At 44.2% G+C, this 23,811-nt stretch overlaps 2 protein-coding genes across 2 annotated transcripts in view; one reads left to right on the top strand and one right to left on the bottom strand.

Moving 5' to 3' along the window:
- The window catches only part of SNX8 (sorting nexin 8), a 29,128-nt gene extending 28,900 nt beyond the window's left edge, over positions 1 to 228 (bottom strand). Inside the window, exon 1 of the mRNA XM_024215052.3 lies at positions 146 to 228. Coding sequence (XP_024070820.1) covers positions 146 to 203 — 58 coding nt within the window. The 5' untranslated portion in view covers positions 204 to 228. The remainder of the gene's footprint in view (positions 1 to 145) is intronic.
- Positions 229 to 7,112: 6,884 nt separating this feature from the next.
- Positions 7,113 to 23,811, top strand: part of EIF3B (eukaryotic translation initiation factor 3 subunit B) — a 30,764-nt gene continuing 14,065 nt past the window's right edge. The window contains exons 1-8 of the mRNA XM_024215051.2: positions 7,113 to 7,707; positions 17,910 to 18,102; positions 19,569 to 19,688; positions 19,799 to 19,856; positions 20,309 to 20,437; positions 21,585 to 21,742; positions 23,307 to 23,438; positions 23,549 to 23,615. Coding sequence (XP_024070819.1) covers positions 7,242 to 7,707; positions 17,910 to 18,102; positions 19,569 to 19,688; positions 19,799 to 19,856; positions 20,309 to 20,437; positions 21,585 to 21,742; positions 23,307 to 23,438; positions 23,549 to 23,615 — 1,323 coding nt within the window. The 5' untranslated portion in view covers positions 7,113 to 7,241. The remainder of the gene's footprint in view (positions 7,708 to 17,909; positions 18,103 to 19,568; positions 19,689 to 19,798; positions 19,857 to 20,308; positions 20,438 to 21,584; positions 21,743 to 23,306; positions 23,439 to 23,548; positions 23,616 to 23,811) is intronic.

The following is a 23,811-nucleotide window of genomic DNA, read 5'->3' as shown; positions in this document are numbered from 1 at the left end:
GGTGGTGGTGGGGAAGACAGACCCTGACACCCCCTCCTCCTGCGCCCTGCTCCCGTGGGTGGCAGTGGTGGTGGCGGGGGGGGGGGGAGAGACAGCCCCGGCTCCCGGGGCGAAGCAGCCCTCACAGGCCCCCCCTGTTCCGTACCTGTGCCGGCTCCCCCCGAGCCTGCGGGCACCTCCCCGTCCATCTCGCCAGCGGTCATGTGAGCCCGGGATCCCAGCGGCCTCCCTCCCTCCCCTTCCTCCTCAGCGCCCGCCTGTCTGAGGGGGCGGAGCGGGGGCTGGAGAGTCCGACTCCGCCTGTCCTGGGTCGGGCTGAGGGGAAGCGTCCGTTGCTGCTGGGCCTTGTAGGCTGAGAAGTGAAGGGGCACAGCGCGGGGGGGGGGGTCCCCAGGCAGGGAGGGGGCACAGAGGGGGAAAGATGGGGACACCCATACCACAGCGTTCTGAGGCCATACCTCGTCCTGCCACAACACAACATTGTGATGTTCTGACCGGAGTACATCACATCCAGACAGCATTGTATTCCATCCGATCACAACACCACTTCATGACAATGGCCCTGATTTAGCAAAGCGCTTAAAACACCTACTTAAGTTTCATGGCTTCAAGATAATTTTGGGACCCATCAGCTTTCTCACCGTCAACCCTGTTAAATTCAAAAATACTAGAACAGGTGGTAATCTCTGCCTGCTGACTGAGGTTCTTGGAGTACTGTAAAAGCAGTTAAATTTTAATATTGATTCATAATAAATCATTAATACGACATAAAATGTAGGGAAAAAAAACATTATGTAAGTGACCAGTCCAAGAAGCAGTTACCTGACAGAGACAGCCTTTGCTTAAAGGTAGAACCAACATTGTACTGGAAACCAGAAGGGGATACTATAAAGTGGTTGCTCTCCAGAATGGCTACTGGAGATATAAACTTCCTTGCAGATATCATCACACATACTATGAGAAACAAATTAAGCAGCCAAATAAATTGGTATCAATAATGAATTGAAAAGTTCAGCCCCTTCAATGCTGTTGGTACCTGTAATTAATGTCAAAGTGGGGCTAAATTTCTTACCTTAATAGCCCTGCCCTTTGAGAGACTGCAGGAAAACTTTTGGTTTTTGTTGTTGTTGCAGAGTCTAAATTTTTGTTAATGGCATGGAAGTTTTGTTGCTATCTGATCACATAATCAGTAAGTTCCCCAATGTCCCTAAAATTCAATATTTTCAATAAAATGTTTTGCTTTCTAGCCACTATAAACCTATGATGCATGTCAACTTCTATGCAACACCACCATAAACAACTGAAATAAGTATCTAACGTCTTTTCCAAAGGTATTGGAAAAATATTGTATCAATAGTTATAGTTTTCATTCTAACAGAGGCATGAGATACAAATACAGTAGAGACTAATGTTACAAACATGAGAAAACTTGTCATACAGATGTATTTTCTAAAGGTACATCAGATGAGGATTTCAGACATGCATAGGGGGAGGGATAGCTCAGTGGTTTGAGCGTTGGCCTGCTAAACCCAGGGTTGTGAGTTCAATCCTTGAGGGGGCCATTTGGGGATTTAGTTGGGGATTGATCCTGCTTTGAGCAGGGGGTTGGACTAGATGATCTCCTGAGGTCCCTTCCAACCCTAATAATCTATGATTCTATGATAACTCCATTTTATTTTACCAAAAGCTCTTTCTCAATCTGGAACTATATGGCTGATTCTAGTATAAATAAATAAGACATATTGCATGATGGTCTTTTTGAAAACACATCCAAGAAAGCAGAGGGAAAGTAAAATTTAACGTTTATGAATTCTGAATCTTCTCATTACAATGCTACCGACCTACAGTACAGTAATACTTTTCACTTTTAATTTACAAACCACTGTACATACATTCACTAATTAATCTTAATTTTACTCCTGCAAGATAGGTAATTAGTATCCCCATTATTACATAGGGAAACTGAGACACAGAAAGGTACTTTACAAAGGGAGACTTGTAGACCTCGGTAATCATGAGCATGCTACTCTCTCATCTCCTTTTTTTCATGCGGCTTCCTCACCCAAAAGATGTGAATGACCCAAAGATTCTCCTTTTCCTTCTCCTTCTTGCCCTAGCACTTCTTATGCTGTGTTCCCCCAATAAAATAGGAAGCGGAGTAAAACTGACTATTCAATTAAAAGAATACAGCACAGATACTCCATCTTCTTAACAAACCAGTAGGACTATCTTGAAGCTGATCAGCCCTTTTCTGTACAGGGTGATAGGAATGGGATGAGGATATCTGAGCTGCTAGGCCATTTGTACTTTTTGTAGACAGGAAGGGACTAGGGAGTTGTGAATGTTCAGCACTTCTAAAAATCAGGCCCCATGCTCTTTTCTGTGTAGATATACAGTATAATTTGTAAACAAAATGTACAGCAGAATAATTTAGCCATCAGTCTTGGATTGTATTTATCTTCGTAAACTATTATTATGCCCCAATACGAATATGACATTCTGCATTTAGAATTGCTTTTGCACACTATAGGTGGAGTCACGCAGAAAAATATTGTAAAAAAACATAATCCAACTGCAGAAATGGTATTTGAATAGGGTTTAAAAGGTCTTCTTTAGCATAAGCCACTGACCATTTTTACGATAAACGCAATAAGAGGCAACATGGACTAGTGGATAGGACACCGCTAGGCATTAGTGTAATATAAATAATAATAAATTACTAGAGCGAGGGGAAAAAAACATTTGGGTCATTTGCACCATGGAGATGGCAGGGGCCAATGAGCTCAATGTTACAAACATAGTGGGTATTTACCTACATTTTCCTGTATGTAGAGAGTTTACAGGATCAGCCCCAACTGTCAGTACTTAAAACCCTGGGCATTAGAAACTCCCCCACTGTGACATACCAATGTTCAATCCAGACTAATGAGTAGCTGTGTCATCCCTGCTCTCTAACCTGGGGTACCCTTTATAATGCTTTGCTGCTTTAGCCCAGTCTGGACTGCTTATAAACAGCTTCCAGCAGGCAAATTACTCCCAGCTATGTGTCTGTGTGTGCTGCAGCTAGCCAACCATACCTTGGCTCATACCAACCTCAGTTATACTGCAGGGTGACCCCAACTCACTCTTAGATTTCCCCCTCCCTCCCCAAGAAATTTATGTCCTGTACTGCCCAGCCCTCTCCTGGACAATTCAAGTATATGTATGTCTGATATTGCTTTAATTGAAATAATATGCACATACTTGACGCTCCAAACAGAATTTCCCAAACACTTCAGTTTAAACACACTGCATTAGATAAAACAAGTTTATTAAGTACAAAGAGATAGGCTTTAAGGGACTACAAGTAATGAGAACTAAAAGTCAGAAATGGTTAAAAAAATAAAGATAAAATGCAACTGGTGCCCAACTTAACAAACTATGTTAAATTCAAAGCAAAGTTTTCTCACCACATGTTCTCAACAGTCTTATTAACTAAACTTCTTATCTCAGGACCCCTTCTGCAGTTCAGTGGCTGCTTTCTTTATCTGTTCTGTTGCAGTGAATCAATGGACAGAAAGAGAGAGGGAGGGCACATTGGAGTGTTTGTTCCTTCTTTTTATAGTGTCAGTCCCCCTCTTGGAAAACATTTCCGGCTGAGATTCAAGACACAGACAGTCTATGGAGAAGGATGTTCCCTGCCGCTTTTCCTCACCTGTCTGAGGTTTCTTTGTCTACCCTTCCTGCCTGATGATGCTGTTTGCTACTTAAATGCAAATTAAGCAGAACACAAATTCCTTTGTTTGAGACAGGTCTGTTTGCCAGGTTTGGAACATGTTAATAACACTATACAGGGAAATCTTATAACTTCACATACAATGTTGCCACACACATTTTATCAGGACAATATGGACCAGCAAATTATGAGTTTTCAGATGATACCTCACAAGGCATACTTTATACAAAGATTATTACAACAGCGTGTATTGTGTGGACACAGGGGTACGTTCTGTCACACCCACCCAATCCTGAAACTGCTGATTAAGGATGGAAAGAGACACATTGAAAAAGCAGTGAAAAACAGCTGGCATATGGGCAGCAGAGCAGTTTCAATAGAAATGGAAAGAAATAAAAAAAGAAGAGAAGCTGAAAGTTATTGCAAATGAAGGGGGACTGCAGAGGCAAAGAGAGGGGGAAAAGGTCATGTGTTTAATCCGAGTGGTAACAAAAGGAAGAATGGTTAGTTTGAAGGTAGCTCTGCTCCATCCCCAGCACCTTCACTTAATGTTGCTGCCAAACTAAAGTCAAGATCCTGATATGCAAATCAACAATAATTTAACTGAAAAAAAAAATCTATTATTGGATCCCTCATTGCATAAAAATAGCCCATTCTAAATTTCCTTCTTTAAGAGCTTCAGGGCCTAGATCCTCAAAGTTATTTAGATGCCTAAATACCATTTAGGATTGGGGCCCAGGGAAGAATATGTAACTCCTCACTTAAAATTGTTAACGTTTAATATTGTTTCGTTGTTGATCAATTAGGGAACATGCTTGTTTAAAGTTGTGTAATGCTCCCTTCTAACGTCGTTTAGCAGCCGCCTGCTTTGTCTACTGCTTGCAGGAAGAGCAGCCCGTTGCAGCTAGCTGGTGGGAGCTTGGAACTAGGGTGGACCAGCAGCTCCCCCTATCAGCTCCTGGCTCCCCTAAGTTCCCTGTGCTGCAGCCACCCAGCAGGCTAGCAATTGCAGCTGTCCCTCCCCGCACTGCCATGTGCTGCTCCTGCCCTCTGCCTTGGAGGGAACGAAGAGGGCGGGCTAATGTCAGGGTGTCTCCCTCTCCCCTGCACCTTGCTTACCCCATCTTCCATAGAGCAGGGGGGACACACCAGGGCTCAGGACGGAGGGAGCTTGCAGCAGCTGGTCTCAGCAAGCTGATCTAATTAACAAGGCAGTGTACTTAAAGGGGAAATGCGCATCTCTCTCTCTCACACACACATACCCCCTCCCTCCATTCCTGCTGCCTTGTAGTGAGAGAGTTAACCCTTGAGGGCTCAGCCAATTGCTAGTTCATCATTTAGCAGTAAGGGAAATATCCCACCCTCTGACTCCTCCACCTCAACCAAGCTTCACAATCATCATCACTGTGTACCAGTATTAAATTGTTTGTTTAAAACTTATACTGTGTGTGTGTGTGTATATATATATATATATATATATATATAGTCTTTTGTCTGGTGAAAAAGATTTCCCTGGAACCTAACCCCCTCATTTACATTAATTCTTATGGGGAAATCGGATTCGCTTAACATCGTTTCGCTTAAAGTTGCATTTTTCAGGAACATAAACTACAACATTAAATGAGGAGTTACTGTACACCAAGTCAGCTAGATTTGAGAGGAGTTAGAGTGACATCTTGTGACTAGTTTGCAAAATAACAAGTCTGGATTTCCTGACTTTTCCCCCTCAAGTTTCTTCTCCTAAATGTCTCTTTAAAATTGAGACGATATCCACAATCAACTCTAAGATCCATGTTCACATCCTGCCTTATATATGCCACTCTGAATACGTCATACTGTGTCACAAACTTCAAATGGTACTTCACATTTTTTTCCTTTGGCCTTAGGCCTGAAGAGTTCCTACCAGAATTTACATGGCTTCTTGGCAGGTAATGCACCCATAAATAATAAGTGGACTTGCTCAGAAAATCATTTGCCGATCACCTCTGTAGGAAATGTGGGAATTAAAGGGGCAACACACTGAAATTTAAAACCCAATATTGTTACAAATGACACTTAAAGAGCACGGAAAGAGCTTAGAGAAAAATAATTTTTCTCCAGTTTTATGTTATGACTTTGACTGCACTTTACATAGAATTACGTTCAGTGTTTCTCCTGAATAGTCATTTCATCAGACAGTGTCCTTGCTGGTGGTAGGGGAGACAGAAATATTTTTAAAAGGGTGAAAATGTGATTGATTATAAAAATCACAAAAATTGGCAGAGCAATTGATGTAGTCACCTGTAATGACTTTTGTAATATTTACAAAATTACTAGATTTCAAACTGATGGTGTCCTTCTAAATAGTTTTAAGGCAGCCACTCTCTCTCTCATTGCATCAGCAAATGGTACCTTCAGCCACTCCTTATCCAGGCACCAGTAACAGAGAAAACAGTTGTGTCCCGTTTCTATTGTTTCTGATGAGGCGGTGACTCCCCCATGTCCCAGTACTCAGGGCCATCCATCTAGGACTCCACTGCACACGGGGCCCCAGGTGAACGGTTCATCATCCCATACCTTATTTAGGCTGTGGCTAGATTGCAGATGGTGCCCTAAAGCTTTATTGCTCTGTATCCCATACCCTCGCCCCTTTCAGGTGCGGCATTAGGACGAGGACTGCCTGGAGGTGAACAACTCCATACCCCTTTTCCCAAGGTCCCTGCCCCAGACAGAAAGCAGAGTTTCATCATCAGTCTTTAAGGTGCCACCAGACTCCTTGTTGTTTTTGTAGATACAGACTAACAGGGCTTCCCCCTGATACTTATCACCCTGGTACACCAGGGTCACTTCAAGCTCATGCTTTGCCTCTAGTGTCATGGCGGTCACACGTCCCTGCTCCCAGCGCCTGGAACCTCCCTAGGAAGTGCTCTTCCGACCACGTGAAGGAGAGCGAGCGCTGATGTGGCGGCCCTTGTTGGACCGTACCATCCTGAACGTGACCCCTTCTTACTGGGGGTTCAAATAGTCTTCCTAATTTTTGCTGTGTGTCTCCTCCTTGTACTGCCCCATATTACCCTCCCTTCGATTGGCGTTGGTAGCGTCCACGCGTTGGACAAGTCCATTACACAACATTTGTAGGAGTACCAGGGATATATTATCCTATTATTATACCGTTTTCTCATTTTACCCCCCGTCTTAAATATGCTGCGGTATCTGATACCCAGGGTGCATTTTATTTTTAATCTATACAGAGAGGGGTATTTGGTATCTCTCTCTTTCCACCTTCCAAGATGGTTCAGTCAGGCCTCACCTAGGGCCGCTGACGAGGGCGGCCATGTTGGACTAAACCAAACTGGTGTATGAAAAAAGGGAGAATTGGTTTTGATGGGAGGTAGGGATTGAAGTCGCGATCGGCGCTGTCGGGAGCGGGAGGGAGAAGAGGGCCGGGTGATTATAGAGCGTGTGGCGAGAGGAAGGTACTGGGTGGAAAAATTACACCCCCACCCCCCCCACACACACACTAGGAGTTGGTGTGTTCTGCTTCGCCATGCCCGCCGGGTCTCGCGCACATGGCCCAGCAGTAGGAGACTCCCCTCCCCCCTGCTTTTCCCCGGAGAGCCTGACCGAGCGCGGCCGGCCCAGCAGCGACCCGCTCCCCATGCAGGAGACGGAGGAGAGCCAGGCGCCCGCGGCGGCCGGAGCCGAGGGGTCCGGGGACGAGCCCGAGCTGCCGGACGGGCCCCCCCAGCGGGAGGAAGCGTCTTCGCCGCCGCCATCATCGCCCGACTCCCAGGAGGAGCAGCCGGCGCCGCCATCGCCCACTTCGCCCGCTGCTGAGGAGGCCGTCGTCAGCCAGGAGGAGCCGCCCGGCCAGCAGACCCCCCAGGAGAAGGCGGAGGCCGAGGACCGGGAGGAGGCCGAGGAGCGGGAGGAAGCCGGGCCCGCGGAGGAGCCCGAGGACGGCATCTCCTTCAGCGACCCCGAGGACTTCGTGGACGACATCAGCGAGGAAGGTGCGGAGGCCGGGGATGCGTGGCGGGGCCGCCGGGGGCCTCGGCCTGGTCAGGCTGGGCCTCCAGGCGCGCGGGTCTGGGGGTGGGCCTCCAGAGGCAGCCGGAGCAGCGCAGAACTGGACAGGCGGGAAGGGGCGAGCTGCAGGGCCCACGGGTCTGCGGAGCCGTCAGAGACCGGGGCCTTGGGTGCCTGCCTGGGCCTCGGTGCGGGGGGCGTAGAGTCCGCAAGCTAGGCCGTGGATTCCCGTCCCGTGAGGGAGGCGAGCGCCCGTGTCCTGCCCGAGCTCTCGCTCGTGGGCGGCCTGACGGGAATCTCTAGGCCCGGCTCGCCGAGCGCTCCCTGTGCTGAGAAGAGCAAAGCTGGGGCACCACTGACGCGGCTCTATAGAGGCCGTGGATCCTGGTCCCCTTGCTGACTAGCTGGTGAGGTGCGGGGGAGGCTCGTGTCCTCAAGACCCCAGGTTCCCCCCCGTGCCAGCTGGTCCGATTGCACCGGGGGTTGGGGGGGGAGTACAGCTCGAGCTGATGCTGTCACAAGCCCCCATGATCTGCTGCGCGGTGTGTAGTGTTACTTGGCATTCGCACCCGGGGTCCCAGAGCAGGCGTCTCTTACATCCAGCACATGCCAGCCACGCTGTTAGTATGTGTTGTTTCTGTTCCAGCAGCATATTCAGAATCCCCTTCAGGATAGGATCTTCACTTCGTTATACATACAAATGCACAGCGGGGATAGAGTCTCTGTCATGAAGGGCTCACAATGTTAGCAGATGGCTTCTGTGCATGTGTGAGCAGTAGAGATCCTCTTCTATATTAGTACAATGTATTAGTACTGCTGTATTTCGAGTACACTTAAACAAGAAGTATGTTAAGAGAAGTGTTTTTATTATCCTATAAAACCTATTAAACCAAACCTATTAAGTACCTTTCATGTCAATGTACCATAAAATACTTGGTAAACCTAATTGCCCTTTCTTCTTAAACCCACTAACATTTATAAGTATCTGCATATTGGCCAGCCCAAGACAATGAAGTAATTCACTTGATCATTCCCAGATCTCATCCTTTTAGTTATTTTGGATTTTCTAGCACAGGAATTTTCAGACTAGCCTGTCAAACACCAGTGATTGGTGGACCCCTCCTCAAAGTCTGCGGAGTGAAAAGTTTTGAGAAGGATGGGGAGGGGTAATTGCATCAGTGAGTGGATAGGGTTGCTCTTATGTGATCTTCAGAATGCAATAGCTGAAGAGCAATTTATTTAGTACACCTCTACCCTGATATAACGCTGTCCCCGGGAGCCAAAAAATCTTACCACATTATAGGTGAAACCGTGTTACATTGAACTAGCTTTGATCCGCCGGAGTGCACAGCCCGGTCCCCCGGAGCACTGCTTTACCGCATTGTATCCAAATTCATGTTATATTGGGTCGTGTTATATCGGGGTAGAGGTGTACTAGTGAATCCAAGCTGTGTGGCTATGTGGAAAATATAGTTGAATGCTATCCTGTGTAATTATCTAGAGATGCATATAATTTGTTGTGTTGGGGGTGGGGTGGAGAAACTACTCAAAAAACATTTCTTTACTATAGTGAGACCTTGGTAAACCAGCTAAACTTGCACACAGTGGAATGTTGTAAGCAATGTTGTGCTGTACCTGTATTTACTATATTGAAACAGACAGACATTATGAGAGCCTATATTTACTAAGTGCAGTGTCTGACTTGCATATAAATTAAATAAGAAAATCAGTTATTTCCACTAGTAAACTATACATGTATGGTGTGTATATTGCAGGGCAGTGAGATGTTACTTTACTACATTGGAACAGTTAAACTCTAAAACTGTACAAAAATTGCTTTAGACTAAAACTTATTTGTATGTTTGTTTTTTCTAAACTTGTGCAGTAGTTAAAGCAGTCAGTGAAAACTGCTTGGTTAGATTTTTTTTTTTTTTTTTTTTAACCCCATCTTGGGAGATGCCCTTTAGGTATGTCTACACTGCAATTAAACATCCTTGGCTGGTCGTGCCAGCTAAGGAGCTGCTTAATTGGGATGTAGAAATTCCTGCTGGAGCCTGGGTTCTAGGATCCTGCAAGGTGGTTAAATAGCCCCTTAGCCCAAGCCCTGTGAGCCTGAGTCAACTGCTGTGAGTTTTTAAATTGTGGAGTATACATACCCTGTGCTGAGTTTGGAATGACTGTGTTAATTTTTATCTTCATTCCATTCCAGAACCAGGTAGGCTCTCCCTTCCCACTTCAATATTAAGGATTAAACTCTTTTTGGTGTTTAGGTAATGTCATATAAGTAACCTGGTTACAGGATTTTAATCTAATTCTTGCTGGTTGGCGCGCTAGCATCTTTGCTCACTGCTTCTTGAACTGTTCTCCCTTTCTCTTGATGATCTATTTTTGAAGGAAAAAGGAAGTAATATGTCCATCTCAGTCATTGAACTAAGAATAATCTTGTGCTTGTGGAAAGCCATTGGAAACGTTATCCTTTTTTCTGTAATATCTTTAGTCCCCACCCTCTCCACTCTGATCCACTGACTCTTCACTTATTGTGACTGTGCTGGTAAGTTAATTCCTTTTACTTTGCAGTGGACCAAATCCTCTGCTATGTCAGGTATCTCAGGGGTCAGGGGGTACATCAGGGAGTCAGTTATGGCTTCCTAATGTCTGCATGCCCTCCCTAGTTTAGATCATCTGGTAATGGTCCCCAAGGGAACATCTGCCATTTGCAGATTCCAGGAGCACAGCACCTCTCCCTGCCTGACATGCACTGTAGGGTGGAGTATACATGCCGGCTATACTAGCTCTTTGCCCTATGAGCTAGTGCTAGCTAGGAGCCGCATGAGAGGAGCAGGCCAAGGAACCTGGTCTGGTAGGTCTTTCCTGCAGTACAACCCTAATTCAATCCCGATAAAGCTGTGTTTATGTGTATATAGTACAGCAGGGAGAATCTACCAAAAACAAGTTTAAATATGTATTACTCAGTCTATCTAGATGTCTAGGAACTTGATTATGCAAAAGACTTTAAGTCGTTCAGAAATCTTAACTCTGAGATTTCCTTATACAATCAGTGGTTCTGTCTGATCATAAACATGTCTTGCATTTCTTCTCAGTGGAGTTTCTCTTCTTTGGCCTTTGGTCTGTCACTTCTTGTTGGGAAATGCTTCCATTTCTGTTTTTATTATATATAATATATAAATTCTTGCTAAGGCAAGGAAAAATACTGTAAATAACACATTGGTGTTTGATTAAAATTCATCCTCTCTGGTTAGCTGTCATGTCCCTGCAGAGATTTCAAAATTCCTTCTTTCACTCTGGGGCCTGAAGTGTCTACAAACTAAACTACCAACACCTAAATCCCAGACAAGAGTGATTACACTTCCATGTCTTTCATGTATTTTGCTGTCTTGGCTACTAGGAGAATGGTATTGCAAACTCTGGATGTTCATCCTGAGAGCCCTGTATGCACTAGAAAATTAATTTGTTTCTGACAGTAGTCATCTGCATCAGTTTGTCCTGAACTAAGAGGTAATGTAAACTAGGTGAACCTATTTTCAACACCACTGCAGAAAATGTGATTTGAGAATCCGTGGAGGATGATCTTGATTTCACTCAATAGCAGTTAAATCAGTTTTGGCAACTGGCCCATCATAGGGGACCTGTTGCTGATCGCCATTGTCAGCAATACAGTAGACCCCTTTCTAAATGTAAATGTTACCTTAAAAGCAAGTAGTATTCAGACTGGTGATGGTGGTGTTTAGGAGCCCTAGTCATGGACCAAGATTCCACTGTACTATGCATTGCACAAACATAACAAAAAGATGGTCACTGCCCCAGACCTCTATGTGAGGAGGAATTAACTGCTAAACATGCTTCTGTGTCAGCTGTGGGCTATCAGCAGGATAAGACCACATAAATAACTTACTGGGAAAAGATCAAGCAAAATTTAAAGATCCTAAGGGCCTACCATGTAGTGACTTGCCAAGAGACTTGTGAAGTACTGTTTCTCTTCTTGTCAGTGTTCACAACGCTAATATGTTCTCTTACATGCTGCCCCAGAAATTCACTGAGTCATAGGATTAAGCTCTGAGAAATTCGCTACACAATGCCGAGTGTGATGCCATTGCCCATGGTCACGCTAGTTGATACAGTGCACAGTCTACTAAGGACTGTTGTGTCTCTGGGGTGGCACCACAGGCAAGACAGGTAGGGTCAGTATGTGCACCCCTTATGTCCGTGGAAATTGGAGAGCGCACAGTGTCCTGGGATGCTTTTGTCCATCTTGGTGACATGGCTGAAAAGCATGCAATGCCACTTTTGGATATGATGAGTGAAGGGAGGCTAGGTCTTTGTGAGATTGTGACATCTTGCACAATGTCAAACCGTATTTTTTTTTACTCAGGATTCGGTACTGACAGCCCATATAGAATGCCTCTAGCGTCTCCAAGTCTGCCTGTAGCAGGGTCTAGGTTTCTGACATGTATAGCAATATGGGTAGTATGCATATTTGAGAGATCCTGAAATTTGTTAAATATATAATCTGTCATTTTTAAATAGGTACTATCAACTTGACTGTAGTTGGTTTCAACAATTATTTAGAAATAGTTTTAATGTAGTTCACCTATGCTGTGATTCCTCCTGGCAATTTATAGTTTTACAGTTGTGTGTATTTTGAATGTTTCTTTCCTCTGTTTTTAAAATCCCAACACAAACAGGAGAAACTGACTATGCAGCAGAAACAGTGACATAGACTATGCATACTGCTGTCAAGTGTGCAAAGACAACAAAATGGAAAAGGGAAGGTGGGGTTGCTCTCTAACCTTTCCTCACTTATCCTAGTTGTTACTCGGATAGTAGATCGTTTAAAAAAAATAAAAAAATTTAAGGTTACCTATTTTAATGTTATCTAATCTCCCCAGGTTCCACTGGAGGACCTCTGCAGGGTCTCAGGGTTGTTTTGTGATCTCTAACACCTGAATTGAAGGGGACATGTGTCTAATCTTTTAACAAATGCATTCTTTATCCAAAATTAGTGGTGGCTGACTTGTTCAAAAAAGATCTAGATAAGTTCGTGGAGGATAGGTCCATCAATGGCTGTTGGCCAGGATGGGCAGGGATGAAAAACCATGCTCCGAAGTGTCCCTAGCTTCTCTTTGCCAGAAGTTGGGAATGGGCTAGAGGGGATCGATCACTTTATTATTACCTGTTTTGTTTATTCCCTCTAAAGCACCTGGCATTGGCCACTGTTGGAAGACAGGATACTGGGCTGAATGGACTACTTGTATGACCCAGTATGGTTGTTCTTATGTTCTTGTTGCCACATGACATTTTGATTTAAAAAAAAAAAAGCAACCAAACAAAAAAAACTAGAATCATATAAAATTACCATGGCGCACATTAAATGGATTAAAAACTGACTGATAGATCTCAGTGTTTTTTATAAATGGGGAATCATCATCAAGTGGGTGTTTTTTTCCAGCGGGGTCCCACAGGGATCAGTTTTTGGCCTTATGCTATTTACATTTTTATCAACGATGTGGAAGAAAACACAAAATCATCAGTGATGAAGTGTGCAGAAGACACACAAATTGGGGAGTGGTAAATAGTGAAGACAGTGCTCTGAATCTGGTGACATCTGGATCACTTGATAGACTGGGCACAAGCAAATAATGTGCGTTTTAATACAGCTAAATGTAAATGGTATACAGCTAGGAGCAAAGAATATAGGCCATACTTACAGGATGGGGGACTCTGTCCTGGGAAGAAATGACTGAAAAGGATTTGAGGGCCGTGGGGCATAATCAACTGAACATGAGCTCCCAATGTGACACTGTCCCTCCTGAGGGAATTCTGTGCCAACGAAATAAAATTTCTGTGCATGATATTTTAAAATTCTACAGATTTTGTCAATACATAAATGTGGAGGCTCCAGCATGGCAGTGGGGGAGCACAGGCCACTGGCTGCATGGAGGTGGGAGACCACCCTGCTGCACCTGACCCTAACGTAGCACAAGGGATGAGCCTGCCCCTCCACTCCAGGTGTGGGCAGGCAGGCTCCGCCCAGCTGGACTCTAATGTTGGGGGGGATCCAGGTGTGGGATGAGAGGATTCTGTATGGGGAAATCTGGGTGAAGGCAGTTCAGTAGGGGATTCAGACACACTCATTGGGGGAGTTCTGGGTGCAGGTGGTTGGGGCTCATAGGGGGCAGGGGTCTAGGCATAGGAGGAGGGGGCTTCACGGGGGGGTCCAGGTGCTGGGGGAGTGGGGATCCAGGTGTAGTTGCTTAGGACTCAGTAGGGTGGGAGTCCAGATGTGTGTGTGGTTCATCGGGGTGGTCCAGGTGCAGGGGGGGTGGGGGTTTGATGGGCCTGCTTTACTGGGGATCCCCAGCAGCTACTGCCAAGAGAACGCCACATGCTGGGCTCCCACTTCCCACATCCCTTTCTCTTCCACATCCCATCCTCCTTCCCTCATTTCCCCCCGCCCCTCCTTGCCCTGCCCCACTGCAGGCCCTCACTTTTGTACAGATAACAGGATGGCTCCCAACACACAGAAAGGGAGCATGACCGGCACTAGGACCCAGGAGGTGGCATCCAGCTGCAGAGTTAGCAGAGCTGAGCCGCACACTCCTTCAGCTGGGCGGCTCTGCGCTCACAGAAATGGTGGAAGCAGTGGCACGTGACCCCATATGATCGCCCCCCCCCCCCCCCACACACACGCCTTGCCTTTATTTGGGGGGCAATTTCCCCCCCAAAAAACTATGCGCATTGGCATCACTAGCCCTGCCCCCGACCCTGTGTGGCTTTCCTTTGCTTCCCCATCATGTTCTGTGGGGAAGTAAATTCTGCTGAGGGACATGAATTCTGCGCATGCACAGTGGTGCAGAATTCCCCCAGGACTGCACTGTTGTCAAAAAGAGTTAATGTGATCCTAGAATGGATAAACAGGAATGTCAGGTAGGACTAGAGAGGTTATTTTATCACTGTATTTGGCACTGGTGTGACTGCTGCAGGAATACTGTCTGGTTCAGGTGCCCACAATTTAAGAAGGATGTTGATAAATTGGTAAGGGTTCTGAGAAAAGCCACAAAAATGATTAATGAATAAGAAAATAGGCCTTTTAGTGATAAATAGATTGAGCTCTTGGAGTCTAATTTAACAAAGGGAAGGTTAAGGGGTTACTTGGCTGGTTTATAAGTATCTATATGTGGAACAAATATTTAATAATGGGCTCTTCAATTTAACAGAGAAAGAAAGATATAATATCCAGTGGCAGTAAATTGAAGCTAGACAAATTCAGATTGAAAACAGTGTGTACATTTTTGACAGGGAGGGTACTTTACCATTGGAACAATTTACCAAGGGTCATGGTGGATTCTCCATCACTGGTGAATTTTGAATACAGATGGGATGTTTTTCAAAAAGATATGCTTTAGGAATTATTTTGGGGTAGTTCTGTGTCCTGTATTATACAGGAGGTAAGACGAGATGATCACAATGGTCCCTTTTGGCCTTGGAATCTGAGTTTAGACTTCTTGCCTCATAAAGAAGCAAAAAAATAACTTGCATTTATCTACCCTTCATTATAATAATACTGTGGTGCTAACACAGTTTGCCAAAAACTGTATAGTAACTGTCAGTCCTGTGTAATCTTGGTAATGTTATGCATAAACCTGAACAGTTTGGAACAAACTATAGCAGGCTTAACAGACAACTTAATTGTATATTCACTAAATTAAAAATAACACACGGCCTAATTTTCTGTTTTCTGATTGGGTGAAATTGAGTAAGCATTTATCAATGCCAGATATTTCCCAACACTGTCCTCTTTTTTTTTTTTTTTTTTTTTTTTTTCTTTCCCAGTTTCAGCCTCTGGGTAAATAATTCAAAAATTCTGATCACGTCAGTTACTAGACAACTGGCAAAAGCTGGTGGTTAAAGCTCTAAGCACTACCAGCACCTTGTAATGTTTTCTGGTATTTAAGTGTTTTCATGGTGCTTATTAAATCTTCCTGATCTCTGAATGCTGTCTACACAGTCTGACTCTCCAGACTGCATCTTTAAATTGCATTTCAAAAGTGAAATGACACCTATCTCTTTTTTCTGTATGAGCTATAATTTTTAGTTGTTTTTTGCAATGATTCATCTTTTTTGGAAATTACAGGCATAAATTGATTGAATTCAGATAATCATTTGAGTATGTGAAGGAACCAGGATTGTCAGAATTATTTCTGCTCTGCTGTTTCCAGATCTCCTTTTCCTGCCCCTATTTAGCCTTTTCATCAATAGACTTTGTTCCACTCAGTCAGATAGATAGCATAACTAGAACCCTTGGTAAAACTGAAGGAGATATTTTTCTGTCTTATAGTATAACGAGGTAATGGGATGCACTGTTTATAAATCTTGGGCTTTGCTAGGTAAAGCAGATATACTAGACACTCCTAGAATTAGATACCCAGAAATCCGACTTGCATTATATGAAATGGAAAAACTACAGGAATGCAACATTGTTGTTGAGGCTCTGTGACTTATGTGCATGTGAAAGTTATGGTTCCCAGAGCAATTGTACCTTGGATACGTTGCACATACATAATGTTTATGCCTTAATATATGTGTGTGAAAATGGAGGATTAGAATAGAAGTTCAGTTATAGCTTGAACTACCACTGTCTCCCTAGTGAGAACTAAATTTGTAGTGTCCATTCTGTAGGAACTATACCTCTGAATTTCCTGACTTCTGTATATGTAAAACCTCAACCATAATATTAGAGTAAGACTATTTTGCTTTTAACTTCCTCTTCCAAATAGAAACTTGAAGCACAGATTCACTGTACCATCCTACCAGCTAAGCTTTTTCTCAGACAATTTAAAGGGTGTTGTAGGAGAGGGGCTAGGAGGGTTTGCAGGATACGGATGACCTGTCAGAATGTCAAGAGGGTTGAGAAGACACATTCAGTTGCCACATGCTTAAAATGGTTTAACAAATTTTCCTCACTTCCATATAGGGTGACCAGGGATCTGCTTTTTGACTGGAACACCTGGTCGAAAAGGGACCCTGGCGGCTCCGGTCAGCACCACCGACCGGGACGTTAAAAGTCCGGTTGGTGGTGCTAAGGCAGGCTAGTCCCTACCTGTCCTGGCACCAGGCTGCATCCCGGAAGTGACCAGCAGGTACGGCTCCTGAGCAGGGGGGCCACGGGGATCCGCACGCTGGCCCTGCCCCGAGCATCGGCTCCACACTTCGGCCAATGGAAGCTGGGGTGGTGGTGCCGCCAGTGGGCGAGAGCAGCATGTGGCGCCTCCTTCCCCCATCTAGGTGCTGGACGCTTCTGGGGCGCAGCATGGACGGTGCCAGGGCAGGCAGCCTGCCTTAGTCCCGGTGCGCCGCTGACTGGGAGCCACCTGAGGTAAGCCAGTGCCCCTACCTCCCCAAACCCAGAGCCCCCTCCTGCACCCCAAGCCCCTCATCCCTGGCCCCACCCCAGCTGGAAGCAGCTCCCATCCCTTCCTGCCAGCACAGTGCTGAAAGGCTGCTGCTGGCCACCTTCTGGTGTGAACCCTGCTTGGCAGAAATCTGGGGGGGAGGGGGACATACGTGCTCCTCCCCCCCATGCATCATCTCCGAAGTTCTAATTAAAGGCTTAGAATGAGCATGACTTCCCAACCGTAATTACAGTGATGCTACAACATACAGGGCTTCCAATGGAGAATCATGCTAAGACTTTTTTGATGTGGGAGGAAAGGTGATGTCAAAATTCTTTCTTTCTTGATGTCAGCATTTAGTTCAGTGTGGGTTTGTGGGTAACTGTTGTTGTGTTCTGATTCATGAGCAATTTGGGGGACTTGTAGGACAGTGTCTTTTTAAATATAAAGTATTGAGATCTTTCCCAGAGAAACAATGGAACTTGGTCTGTCATGTCAAGCTAGCATCTGTGATCTTCAGGAAATTGTGCCCTATAGCGAGCATGTCCTAGTAGAGTACACCTATGTTAAAATGGTGTGGGGCCGGGGGGGATTTTGGTAACGTTTTACTAAACTCAGTCAAGCTCAGTGTTCCATACAGCTTTCAGTTACTCCTGAACTTTTTAAAGGTGTTTGAGAAGGGTGTAGGTAACTAGCTATTGAATTCTCATCTCTTTCCTCCCTTCCCCATTCAATCCAGAGATTGGTGCTGAGTTTTTCCCTCTTTCTCTTTGCAGAATTACTTGGTGATGTGCTAAAAGACCAGCCACAGGAGGCAGATGGAATCGATTCAGTAATTGTAGTGGATAATGTTCCCCAAGTTGGACCAGACCGTCTTGAGAAACTGAAGAATGTTATTCACAAAATCTTTTCCAAGTTTGGGAAAATTACCAATGAATTTTACCCAGAAGCAGATGGGAAGACAAAGGGGTGAGTAATGAGAACTCCTGCTGTAAATGGGATTGAAACATTGTTCAGGGTAATCCTTTGAATGCTAATAGACATTTGTGGGCTAAAATTCTGACATTGACATAACAGAATAGGATGATGTCCATAGAGGCACTTTGGCATGCTATCTCAGTGATATAGACACAAGATCCTGAGGACACTGAAGGGCTTAATTGTTTCCTAGACTACAGCTGTATAGGAAAATAGATGTAGTCATGTTGAACAAATGGGTAACAAACATCTTGGGCTTGGGGGAAGGTAATTACAGACTTTGGGTGGTGGTATTTTTGTTGTTGTTTTGCAATACTGAGTTACTTGCTATTTTTTCTCTTCTGATTATCACTATCCCAGATTTCAGCTCAGTGAGACTGTTAAGGTGGCTGGAGAGTAGCATATTTCTCTTTGGGGTTTGGAGACCTAATATGGCAGATGAGAGAATGTAATTTGTTGTCAAAATATTCAGTATATGCTTTCTAGAGTTGTAGGGCTGGAATAATTCCTGTGGGCTGGAGGGCTTTCAGCTCAGTCAGGATAAACTCTACAAAACAAATCCAGGTACCTTGAAAATCATTTTCTGTGGGACATTATTAGGTCCTATGTCCACTGTTCCATGAATTCTGGCTTCTTCTAAGTTACAGACTGGACTCCACTTGGAAAGGAGGAGTTTGATTATAATTTTGTTTTGAAGTGGAGAGCTAAATTCCCTCTAAGCTGTGTGGCTACACAGCAGGCTATCAAGGGCTGTGCAGCCACAGGGGCCTGGACTGGAGAGGAGAGAGGTAGTGGGTGTGCAGGGCCACGGCCAGGGAGAGGTGCCTCTCCCCTGGCCCTGGGGCAGCCTGCACCCCAAACCTGTCATCCTTGACCCCAGCCGGAGCCCGCACCCCAACCTTCTGCCCTAGCCCTGAGCCCCCTCCCACACTCTGAACCCTTCGGCCCCACCTTCGCCACACACAACTCCATATTGGTGCACGTGACAAAATTAATTCCGCACATGGATATAAAAATTAGAGGGAACATTGGTGGAGAGTAGTAGTTGTATTTTGAGGGCCCAGAACATATGAATGAAAAGTTTTATGTATCTCTCTGAATTTGCTCACTTCTCAAACATGTCCTGCCATTCTAATGGGAAGAGCTGCTTACCCATCTACCTGATGGTAGCACTTATTGCAGTTCTGCTGTGTGTGAATATGCCTTCATAATCTGTTCCACGCAGTTTCAAGAAGGCACAGAAAAATTTGATCCAAGTCATGTATATATGATTAAGAAAAATACTTATATGAGCAAAGTGGAGATTAATTGCCTTCTCCTATACCAGAACTGGCAACTTCTTCAATCTTGCCTTCTGGATTGAGTACTAGCTTTTCAGTTAATTTGCCCACCATATGGCTAATGCTGACTACAGGCAGGTTGCTACTGAGTAATCACATTTATCTCTTTTATCTTAGGTATATTTTCCTGGAATACATGTCCCCAGCACATGCAGTGGATGCTGTGAAAAATGCAGATGGATACAAGTTGGACAAGCAGCACACTTTCAGAGTCAACCTTTTCACTGATTTTGACAAGTGAGTGTAGCCATCATGTTCTCTCGTCTTTATTCCTAAAGATCATGTTGTAGCCTACTTCTGATCAAAGGCATCTGTAATATGTGTAACTGATCAAATCACTCTTCTAGATACATGATAATCAGTGAAGAATGGGACATCCCAGAGAAACAGCCATTTAAAGACTTGGTATGTTTTTGTTTCTTTGTTTGAAAGATGAAACGGATATGTTACACGAAGCTTTGAATTAAAATATTCCACGTTCTAAAACTCCTTATTGTTGTGGCATTCATACAAAAAATACAGAACAAAGCTATGTTGCTTTCATAGTGACCGCTGCTACTGTTTAAGAATTATCTTCCCCATGATGGAGAGCTGCAGTTCATCCAAAGAACTTGCCATAGTTCTTGGGCAAAGAGGGAAATGAGGTCCTGATATTTCAAATTGCTAATGTGTTTTTCCAAAATTTAAGCCAAAATAGCTAGAGAATTAAATTGCTGAAATCTGTAGTTAAATAACTTGTGGCTTGTAATTATCTTTGGTTTTTATTATCATGTGCTCATAAAATAGAATTTTCATCCTGGAGCATGAATATGGTATTTTTGAGAATTTGCTTCCTTAGCTCCTGACTCTGTTTTTAGGGGAATCTTCGCTACTGGTTGGAGGACCCAGACTGTAGGGATCAATACAGTGTGATCTTTGAGTCAGGAGACCGCACTTGCATCTATTGGAATGATGCAAAGGAACCAGTCGCAATTGAAGAAAGACCAGTGAGTGTCCCTGAAAGAACAGCTGCATATTCCAAATGCAATATGGTCATTAAGGCTCTGAAAAAGTGGTGAACTCAGGAAACTGGGGCAGTAGTGACATAACTATCTTGTTCAATTGTTGTGTGCTGGGATGTGCAGAATAGAGTTGTAACACTCACTTTCTTTGATGAAAACAACTTCTCCATTTCCTGCTGTTCAGAGTACTTTTGTTTGTTTTGTTTTTAATCTTCTAAAGGAGATAATGTCATTCATTTAGAGGCAGGGTTGCCTGTTTTAGAAAGGAAATAAAGTTGAATGTGAACTGAGTTGGTCTACTACTACTACTACCTTGCTGTGATTTCAATTAACCTCCCTATCTATAAATTAGGGATGATAAAAATCAGACTAAGATGTTCGGATCAAAAGATGTAGATGAGCAGAGATCTGTCAAACTCTGATTTTGCACATCAGTGGTGAGTGGGAGTTTACTGCTGTCGAGTGCATGCTACTCCCTAGCTCCTCTTATTGTGTCTCTGCTGAGAGAAGGAGCACTGAAGATTTGTGGTAGGCGTGGTACTGGAGGCAGTCCATCACCAGCAGCTCACATGTCATCTGCTCTAGAGGCCAGGGAAGGAGACCTCAACAAGATTTTTTTGATGACCAGGAGCTCCTCGGTTATGGTTAGGGGAAGGCAAGAAGTAGGGAGAAATTGATTTTGGGGGTGGTGAACATTATTCCAAATCACCAGATGCTTATTAACCAAGGTTCATATAGAAGATGCCTTTTTCCCTCACACTAGGTGAGGTTCAGGAGCTACGTTTTGTTAGGAAGATTAAAACACACCCTTCCCAGTAGTCAGAGAACAAGTGGCATGCTGAGCTTCTCACTAGCGCTGGACACTGCTGAAGGCTTCCCACTACCATCCACCTCTAGCTCACTAGTTTTATTCTTCTGGTTAGTGAGTGTTTGAAACTTGAAGTTTCATTCAAAGGCATTTTCCAGGAAACAATCAGACTAAGGAAATAAGAATTGCACTCCAGTCATGTTTAAGCTTGTGTGAATGGTGGCTGCTGGATTACTTGAGGGAGAGTGAAGCTACAAACTGCACATACTGAGAGTCTTCTGAATGTAATTCAGCTCTGATGTATACTGTACACTTTATCTGCAGCGGTGGACGGAAACCTATGTACGCTGGTCCCCAAAAGGTACTTACCTGGCTACATTCCATCAGAGAGGCATTGCTCTATGGGGAGGAGAGAAGTTCAAACAGATTCAGAGGTTCAGTCACCAAGGGGTACAGCTTATCGACTTCTCACCTTGTGAAAGGTATGGTATAAAAGCAGTTTGAGAGAACGCCTTAGGGAACAGAACACCAAGCATGTTTATTCTGCCTTATCTACTTTTAGGTATCATGGGTTTTCAATCTTCATTTCTCTGCTCTTTGGAATTGCTGCCTTTTTTCATTAAATATTTTTAGAATGTTTGTGTGTATCCATAATTCTGTTTGACATGACTTTCTACTTCTTAAGTTGGAAAATGGATTGTGTTCTTTAAATACTGAGTAATGATCTACAGTATTTAATAATAAAATCTTCTCATTTACTTCAGTTTGTCTGGTACAGGCACCTTAACACACTTACACTTACACTTACACTTACACTTACACTTACACTTACACTTACACTTACACTTTGAACTCAGTCAGTGATGCCTGTGAGTTGGCACCTTAACACACACACTCTCACTCTCTCAACTCAGTCAGTGATGCCTGTGAGTTGAGTTCTGGTCTTCAGCATCTTCAAGGGTTGTAATTTTCAGATGAATAATTCTTTATGCTTTTTGTTTTATGATGGCATCTGTGGAGATTGTCAGGCAAATGGTTTTGTGAAGGCTTCACCTATTTTTCTCTTGTGAAGCTTAAGCTTCTGTCTTGTGTTTCTGAATGAAAAGATTGACTTATTGGGAGTACTTTGGTTTTAGATTTTTATTGTAGTTAAGATGTGCTTGGGCTCTTAATAGGAAAACCTGTTCCTGCCCTGAAAACTTCCATCTAGTAAATTCTTGTCTCCAAGCCATCATGTTTTATACTGTGTACCTCATTAGTTGTCGTACATTGATGATGATGTTTTTCCCCTTTACAACACCCAGGCGTGGTGGGTTTCTTGCTTGAATTGGGTGGTTTTTTTGGCCAGAGGAATCCAGAGGCAATACCATAGTTTGGATGCCTAACACCACCCCTGACACACAAAGGTACTGGAAAGAGTGCTGGGAACACTGATCTCATCAGACAGTCTATCTAAATGCTGACAAAGCTTCATCCCCTCTAGCTTTTGAAAGAGAAGGGACAGAACATGCAGGAACACTGTGGTACTGCTCCACATCCCCATAGTAACTGCTGGTTCATGAGGTGGGTGAATAAGGCTCTCCACTACTCTACTCCTAGAGAGCTTCCCCTCTATTAAAAAGGGGTGTTTGGGTGGCTATCTAATACACCTCTACCCCGATATAACACACATTTGGATATAACGCGGTAAAGCAGTGGGCGGGGGGGGCTGCGCACTCTGGCGAATCAAAGCAAGTTCGATATAACACAGTTTCACCTATAACGCGGTAAGATTTTTTTGGCTCCCGAGGACAGCGTTATATCGGGGTAGAGGTGTACTCAAGCCATCCCTCAACTCCCTCACTAGTTTGTGTAGGGGTGGATTGGAGAAAAGTATTTGTACTCTACCCGTTCCCCAATTCTGGCTGTGTCCTCTTTCAGTGCATGCCTCTTGAACTTTGCTTAGCGGATTCTTCTCACAATTAGATGAAAGCATATTTGTGCTGAAATGATCGTTGCACCATATGAAAAGTGAAGCTAGTCATTTTCCCTCTCCCCTTTTTGTAGGTATTTAGTGACCTTCAGCCCTTTAATGGACACACAAGATGACCCTCAGGCCATAATCATCTGGGATACCCTAACTGGACAGAAGAAGCGAGGGTTCCACTGTGAAAGCTCAGCCCATTGGCCTATTTTTAAGTAGGTTGGGTAACCGTAGTAGAGGACAGATCACACTAAATGACTAGCCTCTTCTTACTAGAGGGGTAACATGATAGATCTGATGCTTCGTCTTCCTCTTATTTGTTCAGGTGGAGTCATGATGGTAAATTTTTTGCCCGAATGACATCCGACACCCTCAGCATCTATGAAACACCTGTAAGTGCGTTTTTACATAAAACCTGATTTATAATGTCAGCTGTACCTAAAGTGCTGCTTTTTTTTTTTTTTTTTTTTTAAACGGGTTTCTGCTAAAAATTTGCTTAAAAGAAATATCTGACCCTCCAGTAAATACCTATTAAAGGGGGAGAACCCCCCCCTTTCTTTGTCTTTCTTTTTCCTTGGGCTCCCAACA

The sequence above is a fragment of the Terrapene carolina genome, unplaced genomic scaffold (genome assembly GCF_002925995.2).
Source record: "Terrapene carolina triunguis isolate 2854851 unplaced genomic scaffold, T_m_triunguis-2.0 Scaffold93, whole genome shotgun sequence".
In the NCBI taxonomy this organism is placed as follows: domain Eukaryota; kingdom Metazoa; phylum Chordata; order Testudines; family Emydidae; genus Terrapene; species Terrapene triunguis.
The sequence above is the reverse complement of the archived record's forward strand: the minus strand, read 5'-3'. Positions and strand labels throughout refer to the sequence as shown.